This window comes from Sarcophilus harrisii, chromosome 2, assembly GCF_902635505.1.
Source record: "Sarcophilus harrisii chromosome 2, mSarHar1.11, whole genome shotgun sequence".
NCBI classification, from domain to species: Eukaryota; Metazoa; Chordata; class Mammalia; order Dasyuromorphia; family Dasyuridae; genus Sarcophilus; species Sarcophilus harrisii.
The window spans coordinates 214399010-214414757 of record NC_045427.1 but is presented as its reverse complement, the minus strand read 5'-3'; the positions used below and the strand labels follow the sequence as shown (position 1 = coordinate 214414757).

At 36.4% G+C, this 15748-nt stretch overlaps 1 protein-coding gene across 2 annotated transcripts in view; it reads left to right on the top strand.

Annotated features, from left to right (window-relative positions):
- The window catches only part of DPYSL5 (dihydropyrimidinase like 5), a 103527-nt gene that overhangs the window by 72306 nt on the left and 15473 nt on the right, over positions 1 to 15748 (top strand). For both annotated transcript variants that reach the window (XM_031951407.1, XM_031951406.1), the window contains exons 3-9: positions 2023 to 2181; positions 3194 to 3373; positions 4180 to 4248; positions 5187 to 5231; positions 7030 to 7105; positions 10832 to 10988; positions 15190 to 15331. In XM_031951407.1, coding sequence (XP_031807267.1) covers positions 2023 to 2181; positions 3194 to 3373; positions 4180 to 4248; positions 5187 to 5231; positions 7030 to 7105; positions 10832 to 10988; positions 15190 to 15331 — 828 coding nt within the window. The remainder of the gene's footprint in view (positions 1 to 2022; positions 2182 to 3193; positions 3374 to 4179; positions 4249 to 5186; positions 5232 to 7029; positions 7106 to 10831; positions 10989 to 15189; positions 15332 to 15748) is intronic.

Below are 15748 nucleotides of genomic sequence, written 5' to 3'. Positions count from 1 at the left end.
AAAAAGTTGGAACAAAAGGATTTGCAACTGTCAATGCTGAAAAATTACCCATGCATATATCTTGTAAATAAAAAGCGAAAATAATAAAAACAATAATAATAATAATTTTATTATGTCCCATAATAATATTATGTCCCAGGCATTGTGCTAAGTGCTAGGGATAGAAAGACGAAAATGAAATCATTTTTGACCTAAAAAAAAATCCTTCTCTGGGTCTTGACAGCACGGGAATGCAAATTTCCTCTTGGGTTTTAATAGATTCAGTTACTTCTGGGGCCATGCCACATTGTTAGCCAGCCTTGTGACAGTCCACAGATAGAGCCAGCCTTCTTCAGGATTGCAAATGATCCGAGTACAAGTGAGAGATCATGATGTATTGGAAAAATCCTGTGTCATGACATCATCATGGTAGGTTCTTAATAAATGCTTATTGAATATAACTTTAAGTGTATCATTTAACATTTCTGGGCCTGTAAAATCAGGGGCTTGAACTAAAGGAGCTCAAAGATTTCTTCCAGTTCTAAGATTATGAGATTACAGGTGATTTTATGACTTAGTTTTCTCCATAACACATTTATTAAGATCTTGAAATGGCAAGTTTTTCTTTGTATTCCTACCTCAACCCCTTATTATTGGAACACTGGTATCTACTTATTAGAATGAAGAATTTTGAGAGACTCTGCTAGGCTGTGAATTGAGGGTCCAAACCTTCTAAGATGAGATTTTTTATTCCTTGTGATTCTGAAGACGTATAGAGTCTCCCTCAATTTATCCAAAATCCACCTACTTTTCTTGACTTTTTTCTTAGCTTCTTGATACCAGGGAATATGTCTGAGTTTTAAATGTTTATAAATAAATATGTCTAGTCTTGCATGTAAACATATATTCACTCTGTCTTGTTTATTTTCGGTTGCCAAATTGTCATCAAATTATTTTTAAAAGAAATTAGAGCATATACTGATTTCTAGAATATTAGAGCTATAAGGCACCTTGGACATCATTAGACATAAAGAATTAATTTCATAGATGAGAGAGATGGTAAGGCTAAGAAAAGTTAAATGAAAAGGCCAAGATCACATAATTATAGCAACAAAGCCAGTCAAGCAACTAAACCCTTATTATGTTTGTGCCAAACACACTGATAAGCACTGGGATAAGATGATTTTTAAAAATTAAAACAATTCCAGCCCTCAGTGATCTTACGTCCTCTCCAGGAGACAGTTTATCCGTATGTCAGAATACAGAGAACAAATACAAAATAAACACAAGGCAGTGTAGACAACTGTGATGGTCAAGAAAGGCTTTTTAGGTAAGAGGTGATGCTTAGTTTCACCTTGAAGGAAGTCAAGAATCCCATGAAGCTTTGATGAAAAGAATATTACTGGATATAGAAATAAAAGTGAATTTATTTTAAAACTTTTCCCTTTTAGACATTCCTTCCTTACATATTTTACTTCAGTCTCTAAGAAAAGTAGGGTTCTTTTTTTCAACTTTGTATTTTTATTAATTGAGTCTATTCTTAAAATAGACTATTCAACTGAAATACTACTTGTTCTATCAAATTGAAATGAAATTTAAAATAACTAGAAACAGACATGGTCAGTATAATATGGAGACAATTTTTTTTTTGCTTCACCATATCCAAATAAGACTTTTATTTCTATATCCAGTAATATTCTTTCCATTGTACTACATAGCCTCGCTGCAAAAACAAAACAAAACGGGATAGCTAGATGGTGCAGTGGATAGATCACCAGCCCTGGAGTCAGGAGGAGACCTGAGTTTAAATCTCGTCTCAGGCACTTAACACTTCCTGGCTGTGTGACCCTGGGCAAGTCACTTAACCCTAATTGCCTCAGCAATAAATTAAATTAAATTAAATTTTAAAAGGCCTCCTTTTGAACAGGAAGCTGCTTACATAGACCGAATTTTTACTCTGCTAATATGAATGTTACCTCCACTTTGTTATTGTGCAATGAGGGCATGACTAAAACTTCTCATCTCTTTTCTTTCTTCCCACAGGCTGCACTGGTAGGAGGAACAACTATGATCATAGGCCATGTTCTACCTGACAAAGAAACATCCCTCCTGGATGCCTATGAGAAGTGCAGGAACTTGGCTGATCCCAAAGTGTGCTGTGACTACTCACTTCACATGGGAATCACCTGGTGGTCTCCAAAGGTAACAGTCTCTCTAATTAGATTATGGCTGTCTCCTGGTGTATATTTCCATCAACATTTTAGCCTGTTGCTCTCCGGGGTATTTAATATCTTTGTATACCCGATCTTAGAAGCCATCTACACAAAACAAAAGAAAAATTAGCTCTCAGAAGTGGTTATGGGAGAAAGAAAAGGGAAAAGGAGACAGCTTTTTCCCTAAAATTGGTCTAAATTCCCACAGGATGGTTTTCCATTACATCATACACTCTTGATATATTTTATATTCTTGAGACAACTTATGGATATGAATTTGGATATGGACTGTAACAAGGTCTGAAAGTTATTAATGTAGCACCTCCTCTGGTATACTTTTCCCAAATACCCTTAAAGTCACAGATTGGGACCTAATCTAACTTGTATGAACTCCTGCTGGAGGGTTTCCCCATTAGCAGTCAGCCAGCAAACACAATTAGCCCTTAGCAAAGCACTGACTGAGATAATGTAGTAAGAATAGTAGCATTATTCTCTCACATAAATCTGGGGCATACTCTGCCACAGATACATACATTGTGCTTTGGAATCATGGCATGTATTTTAAGTATGACAATACTAAGGCACACATATAGGGGTTACCAGTGGCTGAGCTCACAACTCCAGAACCAAGTGCTCATGGTTGTAATCTTCACAAATCTCCAGTCTGGGCTTAGCATCTCAGCTGGGTGTGTGACTCAGCTAGGCTTCCAGTGTATCTTCCTCTGTGTCAAGACTCTTAATTAGAGAAGTCCCCATCCCCTAATAGTATTAATAATTGATATCAGTAATAATGAGGATGAAGAGGACAATAATACTTGACAGTTTTCAGAGTTCTCCTACAGCAGCTTGATAATCATTTCCCTATTTCCGATAACTTCTCTGTGTCTCAGGCACCTTAAGGGACTTCTCAAAATTCACATAGTTGGCTCATACTACAGGTCATCTAGGGCCCCATCCTTCAAATTCTTGAATATGTAATGTTGATCCTTTCCTTCCATCAGGTGAAAGCAGAAATGGAGACTTTGGTGAGAGAGAAAGGTGTCAACTCATTCCAGATGTTTATGACCTACAAAGACTTATATATGCTTCGAGATAGTGAATTATATCAAGTGTTCTGTGCTTGCAAGGATATTGGTGCGATAGCCCGAGTCCATGCTGAAAATGGAGAGCTTGTGGCCGAGGCAAGTATAGAGACAAAATTCAGAAAGGAGTGGGCAGTGAAGGTAGATCTGGTGGTTGGACTCATCAGCGAGGCATCTGAATGAAGAGTTTTCTGGGTCTAGGTGCCGCCAACTAGGTTGTAAGCTCTTCAAGGATAAAGAACCTCTCTTCTAATTCTTAATTATCTCCTGTGATACCTGTTTAAATCACTGTGTGATATTTAACTCCCCTTATTTATTTTTTCTTAGTCTAAAGTCCTACCCCCAGTACCTCATTGTATCCTTAAAATGACACTGTATTCACTCTGGGCTATACCTCCAAGCTCTAGTATAGGTCCTAGTCAATTGAAAAGACTTCAAATATAAGTCTAGTGTGGACTACATAATGTTCTTGTTCCATAACCAGCCTTGCTCTAGGTTCAGAAAGACTGTGTACACTGGATTGGTCACAGGATGTTTAATTTTTCAGTGATAATCATTCTCCAAGATCATGTATCAATCTTGAGAGAGGTTGTATCAAAGTAGAAAGGAAGATTCATATTGATGAAATCTCCAAACACTGATTTATTATTTCGCCTGATTACTTAGAATACATTTAGAAAAATAAAAGACATGTTCAATCATTTAAAAATGTGAATTGAACAACCTTATTGCAAGAGCCCAAACCTAAGCCTTAAGGTGCTTTTTTTTTCTTTTTAAAGAAAAAATAATGATGAAAAAAAGGAAAAGTGCTGACTTTTTGTATAGTTCTGCCAGCTGAGGTTCATTATTTTCTTCTCATATTTATCTTAGAAACAATTTCCAACTTTTTCTTTACTATTATTTAGGGTGCCAGAGAGGCATTAGATTTGGGCATTACAGGTCCTGAAGGAATAGAGATCAGTCGTCCAGAGGAGGTAAGAAAAGTTTGTTGTGCCTTTTTTTCCTATCAGCCTTCACACAGGGATTTAGGCTGTTATGGGGGTTAAAAGACACCTACAAATATGAATTAGATTTTACGTATTTTCCTCTTTATGGGAGAGAAAATACCAATTGACTGCTTCACAGAGATCACCTTTTTATATTCTCAAAGTAGCTTAGTGTCCTAAATGATAATTTAGGACAAGTACACCCTATAGCTTTCCTGAAATTTTCTGAGCAGTGCCATAACTAGGAATTTTAGTGCTTAGCCAAATAATTTGGGCTCACGTTCCCTCAATCAACTTTATATATCATAATGTAAAAATAATGCAAGTAGTGACTGAGACATTTGACCTGGAAGTTAGAACTAATGATTATTATAGTAGCTCATAGATGAATACTACTGAGCTAGGTGCTAAACTCTGTTGTTTCTAAAGTCTGCGTTACATTTTTGCTCTCTTTAATTTTGGTGCCTTGGAGTAAAGTCTCAGTCACTGTATTCTAAGGACAGCTCTGACTCAGAGGAAAGTGGAACAGCTTTGGGTTGTCCCTTCATTAAGAAACCATTGCCATGGACTAGGGGATAGTCTGGGCAAAACTGAATTTTAAGAAGGAAGAAAGAATGAAAAATATGAGCCTTTCTCTCCTCCCTTTGAGCTATTATTGAAAAATCATATGGCTAGTAAGTATTGGAAGAAATCAAGCCCATATCTCCTGACTCAATGTCCAAAGCTCTGTCTTTGTACATATATGCAAGGGATCCCAGACAACATATGGAACTATAAAAGGGATGATCTCTGTAAATATATATGGCACAGGCAGACCTACAGCACTACATGACACTATATCTAACACAATGCTTTACTTTCAAAAAATGCTAGCTTTGAGCAGTAATGAATCTTGTTTCCTTCTTGTGTTCTGTTTCTCTAAACAGTTGGAAGCTGAAGCGACCCACCGTGTAATCACAATTGCTAACAGGGTAAGCTGCATTTCCTCCTCCCTCTTGGGATCAGAATCCAACCACCTCAGCTTGCAGAAGTTATAAGAGCTGCCTTTTATAATTTATTCTTCATTGTTCTCAGATACTTTGTTTTGTGTCCCTCTGCTGCCACTTCTCTTCAAATACAGCCCCCTTCTATAGTCTACTACTAAAAGTTTAAATAGCTCCCAGTCAGTACTTCCATTATAAGGAGCTGGTTAAAGGTGGTAAAGAGAAGGAGAGGGACAATAGAAAGCATAGGGGAAAGAATTCCAAGCTTGGAGATTCCTTTCTGGTACAGGCAATTTTCATGATCCCTGACTCTTCCTATTACTAGAATCCCTCTTTTTAAAACTCATTCCACTTTTACTTTACTTACTCCCCAACTGAAAGTTATAATTCCTCCATAAAATTTTCCATAACTCTTTGGACCTCTCCTTTGGAATTAATTGCATTTATAGAATGAAAATTGAACAGATAGAGAGATAGAAGTGTCTTTAGAGATCATTGAGGGTCATCTAGTCCAACCCCCTCATTTACAGATAAGGAAGTTTAGTTAAGTGACTTGCCAAGATCATACAGGTAGTAAGTGGCAGAGGCAGGATTTAGAAGCAAACTCCTCAGATTCCGGATCCAGCATTAGACCACACTGCTTTTATCCCTATTATAAGGATGTAAGCTGCTTGAGAATGGAGTCTGTAGCTTTTATGTCCCTGGTACCGTGGATATGTTGGAACTTCATGTTTGTTGTGTGGACTGGAAAATAAAGGCTGCATCAATAAAAGCAGTATTTTGAAGAGCCAAGCTATCTGTCCACTTAGTTTTTTCCTCTTTTAATAACTATAGTTTTAATCATGAGGTTCCTCCCAATGATAACTTATTCCTTGTTGAAAGGAACCTCTGGAAAGCCAAGAGAAGACCCTTAATTTTACAGATAAGAAAACTGACGAAAGTTGATTTGTCCAAGGTAATAGAACAGTTTGGTAAAGTAGAAAAAAGTTCTGGATCCAGGGTCATAGTACCTGGGGTTCACTTGGTCCTTCTAATTTTTAACTATGTGACTTTGCAGACCTTAATTTCATCTTTTGTAATATGAGGAGAATAGGAGACTAAATTACCTCTGTGGTCCTAGCACCAACTCTAAGAGCTAGTTAGTGGCAGAGCTGTTCCTAGAATCCAAATCCAAAAGCAGGCTTATTTGGGCCAAACCTTGTGTGTTGGAGTTTGATTTAGGATGTATTTTGCCTAATTAAAATGTCATCTGTAAGAGATTCTCCTTTATAGTTTCTAATGTTCTATATGTTATCCACTGTGTTTAATCACAAAGCTTTATTAGTAAATTTTAAGTCACATTCAGATACTCTTTTATGATAAATTATGTCTATTTTTTCATATTAATTTTCTTAAAGTCCATTTCTGACAAGGATAGAAAATGGACAACTTAAATACTTAACAATGACAATAGAAAGTCAGTCTTTCCCACACAGAATGAGCTCTATGGCATGGAACAGAGAATGGAGTTTAAGTAGGCTTGATTGGTGGTTATCAGCCTCCTTGTTTATAGACAAATGATTCAACCATAATTTGAGTTCTTTCTATCTCAACTGTATGGGCAGGGCACAAAATTATTGGGTCTGCCATGACCACTATGGGGAGAAAGGAGATTGGATATCCCCACAGTCCTTTTGGCAGTAAAGTTACTTTATCAACATTATTTTGCCCATGAAAATGCTACCTACCTCCTATGCCTGGTTGATTGAAAGATTTATTGTGTGAGAACTGTTTCTCTTGTGTTTAGACTCATTGTCCAGTTTACCTGGTCAACGTTTCCAGTATCTCTGCCGGAGATGTCATTGCTGCTGCTAAGATGCAAGGTAAGTCTGAAGGCAGGGATGGAAGGTAAGGCTGATGAAACATGCTTAGGTCATAGGATTTAAAAAATGTTTGGAATCAAGGTTGGCTGGCTTCTTTAACTTTTACTTCACAGGGGCCAACTTGGATCTGCTAGCTATTTCATAGCACGTTGAGCTCTCCTCTCCTGTTTTTCTAATGACCCTTTTCTTCCAGTCATCTTACATTGTCCTGGATTCGGTCAATTGGGGCTAGCATTCCCAATTTCCATGTGTTTAAAGAATTGTATACTCATACATAAAGAATCTGTAATTTCACCAGTATGAGATCTATCTCCTTCCACCAATTTTACCTGTGACTCACAGGCTCATAAAATCATCATTCTAAAGCTGGAAGCCCATTGCCCATCCATTCCAGTCCCTTCCTTTGACAGATGAAGAAAATGAGGCTTTAAGAATTTCAGTGAGTTGTCTAAGATCAGAAAAGCAACAAGTAAAATTGGAATGCTTTTTACACTGAAGCAAAATCTGAAGTTTTGAGGTACACAGAAGTTAAACAACTCCCCCGAGGTTCTGTAGCTAATAAATGTCAAAAGTAGAATTGGAACTTAGGTCTTCCTGACAGTTCAGCCCTCTTTCCCCTACAACTATCATGGTTCTAGAATCAGAGTGATTCACGGCTAATGTTCTTCAGTTGTTTATGACTCTTTGCCACCTCTTTGGAATTTTCTTAGCAGAAATATTGGAACATTTTGCTATTTCCTTCTCTAGCTCATTTTACAGATTAGGAAACTGAGGTAATCAGGATGAAGTGATTTTTCCAGGGTCACACAGCTTGGAAGTATCTGAGGCCAGATTTGAATTCTAGTATTCTTGTCTCCAGGCACAGTGCTCTATCCACTGAACCATCTGTCTGCCTCTAAGGGTTACTTAGAGTCATACAGACAGTACTTGTAAGTGGCAGGACCTGAACTGTTGTCTTAGAAAGCATAATTTATTTGGATATGCATGTTCTGAGAGCAGTTACAAATTATAATAACATTAATAATCCCCTTTATGTTCAGATAAAGAATCCCTTCTATTTTATACACAAATTATGAGGGAATTTTTGCTACTCTTAGGGCAAATAAGTCTTAAGAACATTATCATGGCTGAGTGAGCAGACTTATCTTTTAGTAAAAATAGTATAACTAACTAGATCAGAGAATTTAGGCAAATTCTAATTTGAAAATGAATTTTATTTCTTCCCATCTGACCCAAAACCAAGTTCCTCAAAGTTCATTTGTGACTTTGAACACCCCTCCCACCAGAAACAATGCTATAAATGAGGTAGGGTGAGGGGATATGTTAGAAAGAGGCTTCCAGCAGCTATTTGGGGAAACAAAACAATAAAAAGTTTATTACTTCCCCAAATAATGTATTTTTGAATGCCTACTAGACACAAGGCATTGGGGGAGAAGGGGGTTCAATTCGTCCTCTGTTTTCCAGAGTTAAGATTTGTCATTCTTATCCAGCATTTTGTTCAGTTTCCTATTTTCTCTTCATTCACATTATTAACTAGCTAATTAATCCAAGTATAGAAAAAAGTCCAGACTTCAAGGCTAAAATAAACATTCAGCTTCTCATTAGATACTTCCTAGATCATCAAGCTTACTTGCACCCAAAGTGAAGTGTTTTTGAGCTGAAAACAGGAGTAAAAGGTAGTCTTTTTTGCTTATTACCAAAGATGTTCAGTTTCAACAATGACGCTGAATGAATCCAAGATTATGAACTTAATCACCATTTGATTATCTGTACTGTTATTGCCAGCTTCCATTGCTATCCTTCTCCAAGCTTGTCTATTTATGTCAAAGGTAAGAGCATCTTCTAATTCTTAAGTCATCCATTCTCAATTCTTTTCCTTTCCTCTCCTCTACATCCAATTATTTGCCAAATCCAATTGATTCTACCACCACAGTGTCTCTCAACCTTTTCCTAGCTAGCTAGCATTGTCCTCTCCCTCCTGTGAGCTATGGTAGTATTTGTTTAAACCCTTAATACATCCTAGAGAAGCAATATAGTTCACTGAAAAGAATATTGGACTGAGGAGAGCTGGCTTTAAGTCTAGATTCTTTTACTTGCTTTTTGGACACCAATAAGTCATTCATTTCTACTATGTATCTGTAAAAGGAAGATTATTTGAACTACTACTTTTAGCTAGTGTTGTCAGGATGGTGCTTTTTTTTCCTTTTTCTTTAACTTTTTTTCCTCCTTAACTTCTTTTTATCATTTTTTCTTCTTCCCCTCCTTCATTACTTTTTTCCTTCCTTGCTCCCCTTTTTCCTTCCATCCTTCCTTCTTTCTTTCAGTCTTTCCTTGGTTTTCCTTCCTTTTCTACCTTTCTCTCTCCTTCTCTCCCTGTCTTCAGATCATAGTACTAGAAAGGACTTCAAAGGCCATTTTGTTCATAATCTCCTCACATTTAAGTGAAGAAACTGAGGCCCAAGTAGGTTAAGTGGCTTCTACATAATTATATGTTATAGGCATTAGGAACTGTGTTTCCAGTATAACTTGGTATGGTCATAAAATTATTGTGTTAGTCCTAAAAAATTTTAAAGTATCATTAATTCATGTAATAAAAATTTTGCTAACTAAATTTTCTTTTAAATGTTTGTTGATTATAAATGGAACCACAATAATAGCAGGCAGTTATATGGCACTTTTAAACTTACAGAATACTTTACAAATATTATCTCATTTGATTCTCACAACAACCTTGAGAGATAGGTACTATAATTATCCTCATTTTACAACTGAGAAAACTGAGACAGAAATAATATGATTTGCCAGTGTTACACAGATAAGTATCTGAATGAAGATTTGAATGAGGCCTTCCTGACTGGAAGCATATAGTAATCCATCCACACTACACTATGCCCTGCTGAACTGACCACTGTTTTGCCAATTTATTGGAGACAAGCCAAACCAGGAGAAGAAACCATTAACAATATAATAAGACAAATAAAAATGTTTCCTGAACGTAAGCTTAAGTTATAAAAATTATATTATTGTATAATTTATATGTTTACATTTATATGTAATTTATATGTAACATTGTTACTATCACCACTCTTTTTTTCCTTTAATCATACTGATAAAAGAAATACGAGCTGTTTCAAAATGATGAGCTCTCATCTTCAAATACTTCTAAAAACTGAAAGCTTAATTGAATTGAATCAACTTTAATGATTTTGCAGTTTTAATTTATTTCTTGATTTGGTTAATTGCTAAACCCCATTTTGTTCATTCCACATGTTGCAGAATATGATAGAATTTGAATCAGGCAAAATAGGGAATATCCTTGGATTACAAAGGCCTTGCCATATGACAAGATAATCCCAGACTGGATTCCTGGACCAAACACTTTAATATACTCTTTATTTTCCATATGAAAGCATCTAATCCACATAAAGCCCTCAATGCTTTATTTATATTATAGACCTATGAAATGCAAGTTCAGACCTATCATCATTTATGCCTTGAATATTAAATGCAGGAAATTTATAGCAGCATGTATATGGAATCCTTCCATTTCTTAGTAAAGTGTTTTTTTTTTTTACTTTATTTCTATAATTAAAGGCAAGGATACATCTGAATTCTCTAAAATAGTTTGGCAAAGAATAGTTAGCAAAAATTTGATTCAATGAAATGTTTGCTTTTTTAAAAAATGGATTTACAAAGCCCAATAATGTGCTCTTATCTTTTTCTCAGGTAAAGTTGTCTATGCAGAGACCACCACTGCACATGCCACATTGACAGGCTTACACTATTACCACCAGGACTGGTCCCATGCAGCTGCTTATGTCACAGTGCCCCCTCTGAGGCTGGACACCAATACTTCCACCTACCTCATGAGTCTGCTAGCCAAGTAAGGAATTTCTCTGCTGTCTTCACGTCATCATGACTAGTACGAATTACTCTGTGTGTGTGTGTGTGTGTGTGTGTGTGTGTGTGTGTGTGTGTGTCGGGGTGGGAATTTATAGATTCTATAGATACAAAACAGAAATCTCTGTTCTAAGGAAGAAGAATCTACCCTCCACAGATCACACTGCATATCAGTTTAATTACTCCTAGCTCATGGCATAAGATGACTCTATCAGATATAGAACCCCCAAAATAAGTTCAGACTAATCTGTTGAGTAGCTAGCTTATCCAGGGTAAAAGTATCTGAAGGTTTAAGAATAAAAAAAATCCAATTGTCGAATTGGGACTAAGGATTGATTAGAATTTTAGAGGACATCAGTAAGTGTGAAACCTGTATTCAAAGGAATACTTAGTACATACTTAAGCACATCTACTTTTGTATTCTTTCTCTCCTCCTTTTTTGTGTCTCTCTTATCTTTATCCCTTTCCTTATCCCTTCATCTCTGTCCTGCTACCCATCCCTCTCTCTGTCCATCCATCCATCCATCTGTCACTAACCCTGTGCACATGTTATAAGGGCTGCAGTCTGTCCCTGAGTGATAATTATATTGGAAGGCTGGTTGTAAGTGGCAAAGAAATTGCATTACAGGTATGTGTTTTAGCTGGTAGATGTGCCTTGGAGACACTGTCCCATCTGTCTTACTACTACTGTCCCCTTCTTTCTAAACATCGATTGTCACTTTCACATTAGAGAGTTTCTTTCCACAGGCCTGAAGTCAAGTAAGTGAAATCTCTTAGCCCTATGAAGTGGGACTAAAACAATGCTAAGAGAGTTCAGAGAGGCAGTTTTCATGTTAGAGAAAAAAACTCCCTAATAGCCAGAGCTGCCTAAAAGTGGAGTGGGAGACCTCCGAAGGTAGTGCGCTCCTAATGAGCTCCTAATTACTGGCTCTCATGAGACAAAGATAATATGATCATTTGTTGGGGAAATGGTAAAGGAAATTCTTCATTTGCAGTTGGGCAAGATGCCGTCCCTTCCAAATGAGTTTCTTTGTGTCGCTTTGTTTTCTTTTTGTCTCTTTTCCCTTTTCTTTTCCAATAACCCATTCTCTAATCTGTTCCTAGTCTCTCACTGAGCATAAAATGGAATTGAAGGAGATAGATGTACACACATACACATACATGTACATATATGATATACACATATATATGTGAATACATGAGTATAAGGTCTAAAATATATATTGTGCGCATATGTACATGCATATCTGTACACACATATTTAGTGTTCCCCATTTGTCAGAGTTTTATGTTCTTTTTTATAAGGAAAAGTTCAGCATTTTAAATTGCTTTCTCTTACAAATTGCTTTTCCCTTTAATAAGCCCCTTAATATAAATGATAAAAATGCAGCTATCCTTAAAAGTTAGAGAAAATGAATAGAATGTATATTCCTCTTTTCTCTACTTTTAAGCAAAAACAGTTGTTAACTGAGAAAATGGCACATCCATTGATTAGCATCTCCTTTTGTAAGCAGTTAGACAAAAGGTTAAAAGAAATACAGACTCTTTATTATAAATTAAGTACCGTTCTTACTCTTTCACCACTAAAAACTCTATCTAAAATATCTAAATATATCGATTGATTGTGGTGGTATAAACCCATAATCCCTGCTATAGGGGAGTCTGAAGATGGTGGGTCTCTTGAGCTCTCAGGAGTTCTGAACTTCAGTAAAACTAATATCAAGCAGATGTCTGTACTAAGTCTGACACTAATATGGTGAACCCCAGGCAGCACGAGGCCATGAGGCTGCCTAAGGAAGACAGACTGACTCTGGTCAGTGATGGAGGTGGTCAAAGCTTGGGTGCTAGTCAGTAGTGGGATCAGGCCCACTGATGACGACTGCACTTCTAGACTAAGCGAGCTAGGAAGAGACCATCTCAAAACAAAACACTAACAAATTTTGCTTTACTTTTTAAAACCTAGAGGAAGTCTATGAGTTTTCCCTTTTAAAAAAAATCTTATGGGGTGCACTGAGAATCAAAGCAGAGCTTGGTTGAAAAGAAGCCAAAGATTTTAGAACTAATGAATACTCTTAGTGGAGCTTATGGGACCAGTGCCGGTTCTTTTGAACCCCCTGGAACCTAGGACTCTTTATGTATCAAGAGATTCAAGATGAGCTTTATCAGTGGAGGCTTGTCCCAAGTAGAAAGCCAATAGACTAATGCCAAAGGATGCCATTTCTGATCTATTGCCACTCCTTTTTATAAAGAAGGGACAAAATGAGACCACTCAAACTGGATCCCAAGTACCTTCTCTCTTCTCCTGCTCTCCCTTTTGGTACATGCAGTGCCTGTTTTTTATTCATGATACCCACATTTGTCCCTCCCTAATTAATTTTGAAAGGTAATGTGACATAGTCAATAGAAAGCTGTTCTGAGTTAGGAAGAATTTAATTCAAAATCCACTTCCAACACATATTTGCTGTGTGACATTGGCCAAGTCACCTTCCCCAGTATCCTTGGCAAATCTCTTAAGTTTTCAAGCTAACATCTATTTGCCTTGGTAGATGGAGTTTCCACACTAGGAGTGACCAGTGAAATCACAAGCCTAATTCAAAAAAATAAATAAAAGCAAACTTCATTTCTTACCATCTTTAATGATTCATTCTGAGCTTTTCTATCAGTGTTCATAACAGAAGCAACAATAAAGGTAACAGCTGTGTGCATTCAGGCCCCTGTCTTAGAAATTCTCAGAGAGCTGTTTTGAAGCATCTTTTGAAGTCTACCAATGAGCTGCTAATTGCTTTTTATGGTGAAATATAAAGTCCTTGTGGCACATTATCATGAAAGTGTCAAGTAGGGCCTATGTACTGAAAACTGAGAAAGACAGACTCCAATGACATGCATTTCTACTAGCATTGCTTTGGTCCAATGCTGAATAACTGTACTTTGTAGTTTTGAATAAACTGAGGAGATGGGGAAGGAAAAATGTCAAGTCAACCTTTTCTTCTAAAAACTGCTTTTCAACTTTAAAAAGAAGAAAAAGAAAAACAACCATCAATCATCAATATGCATTTTGGAACATCAACTATAGTGCTTTGACTGTAGCTTTAATATCACTGGAATATTTTGAATGTCCCACTTGTTTCAGGGAAACTTAACTAAAAAGTAAAAAGAAAAAAATACTGAGGAATACAGCTTTTTAAAGAAATCTGGGTCATTCAAGTTGTCCCCAATCCACCTGAAAAACCCTTTTCAATTCTAAGATAAGGGAAATTGAACTTATGTTTGAATTAGTTTATGATAGTTTACCATTTTTGGGTTAAATTTGTAAAACTGTGAATGTCAGGATTGGCATGGGGAAGCTTCAGTGTAAAAATTTTTTTAAAAAGTAAAATATTTCTAATGATTTCTTAAATTATACCTGTGATTTATTGGTATAGAGAGTTCCCAGTGAGGAAATTTCCTCTACCAATGCAAATTGATAACTGCACTACAATTTATAGTCCTAGAGAGTTGCCTGTTGTTGGCTTGTTCATAGTCTTATAACCAATATGTATCAGAGGCAGGCCTTAAATCCAGGTTTTTCTGATTCCAAATTAACCCTCCTATACACTATGCTATTATATAGTGCCTCACTATTTTTAAAAAATGTATTTTAAAAGAGAGAAAAATGTTTACAGGATAGAATTATAATTTTTGTGTGTTGTATATATAGATAGATATGTTCATTGAGATCCTTTGGATTAGCAAAGTAATTTTTGTTATTTTAAATTAATTTGCAGATTAGTTGCTATATCTTTACTTTATTATTGGTCAAATATGTATTATGATTGTTGCTCAGTCGTTGTTTGGAAATATACCCCCCAGTTATATCATCATTCCTGTGAGAAAAACGATATAATCCAATTTTTTTTTTATGCAGGAAAGATAGGTTGATTATAAAGACTCTGTGGCTTTTCCAATATCTCTTCCATTATGCCAATGGTACCCCAGGGGGGTATTTTCTATATTATGTAATTTTCCATCATACAGATTACTTCTCCCTGTCCTTAAGCTTATTTTTTAAAAATTGGTTATTGATGCTCTGAGATTTCTAACCATTTCAGATTAATTTCTTGACAGGAAATGAGATGTTTTTTGGCATTTTGGCCAACCATAAGTAGTAGCTAATTGGTGCTCATTATGTCTTTCTGTCCCTTCAGTGACACTCTGAACATTGTAGCTTCTGACCATCGGCCCTTCACCACAAAACAGAAGGCAATGGGCAAGGAGGATTTCACTAAAATCCCTCATGGAGTGAGTGGTGTACAAGACCGGATGAGTATCATCTGGGAGAGAGGCGTGGTAGGTTTTCTGTGTCCCTGATTTTTTTTTCTAAATTTCTCTTATCTCCTGCCTCACATTGTTTTCGTACTGGATGTGTGGCCTAAGCAGGTTTTTAGGAAAGCTCCATAAGCTTATTGCAACAGCTTCTTATCAGAAGAATTCTACCATTTTGCTTCAGGTTCAAGTCACTTTTGCTCCACAACAGTAATCTGGAGCACAATGTCAGGGGAAGAAGTATTGATCTATATCCTATAATAAAAAATGATTACAAACATCTATATCCTTTCCCATCCTTCAGTCATTAAGAATCTGGTGGGAGAGGGGAAAGTTGAAGCACAAAGGCATGCCAAAGAAGTTTTCTCCATTGGAAAAGGTTTCATGGATGAAAATAGGACTTAATTTTGATCTGCCACAGACAAAAATATCACTTAGAAT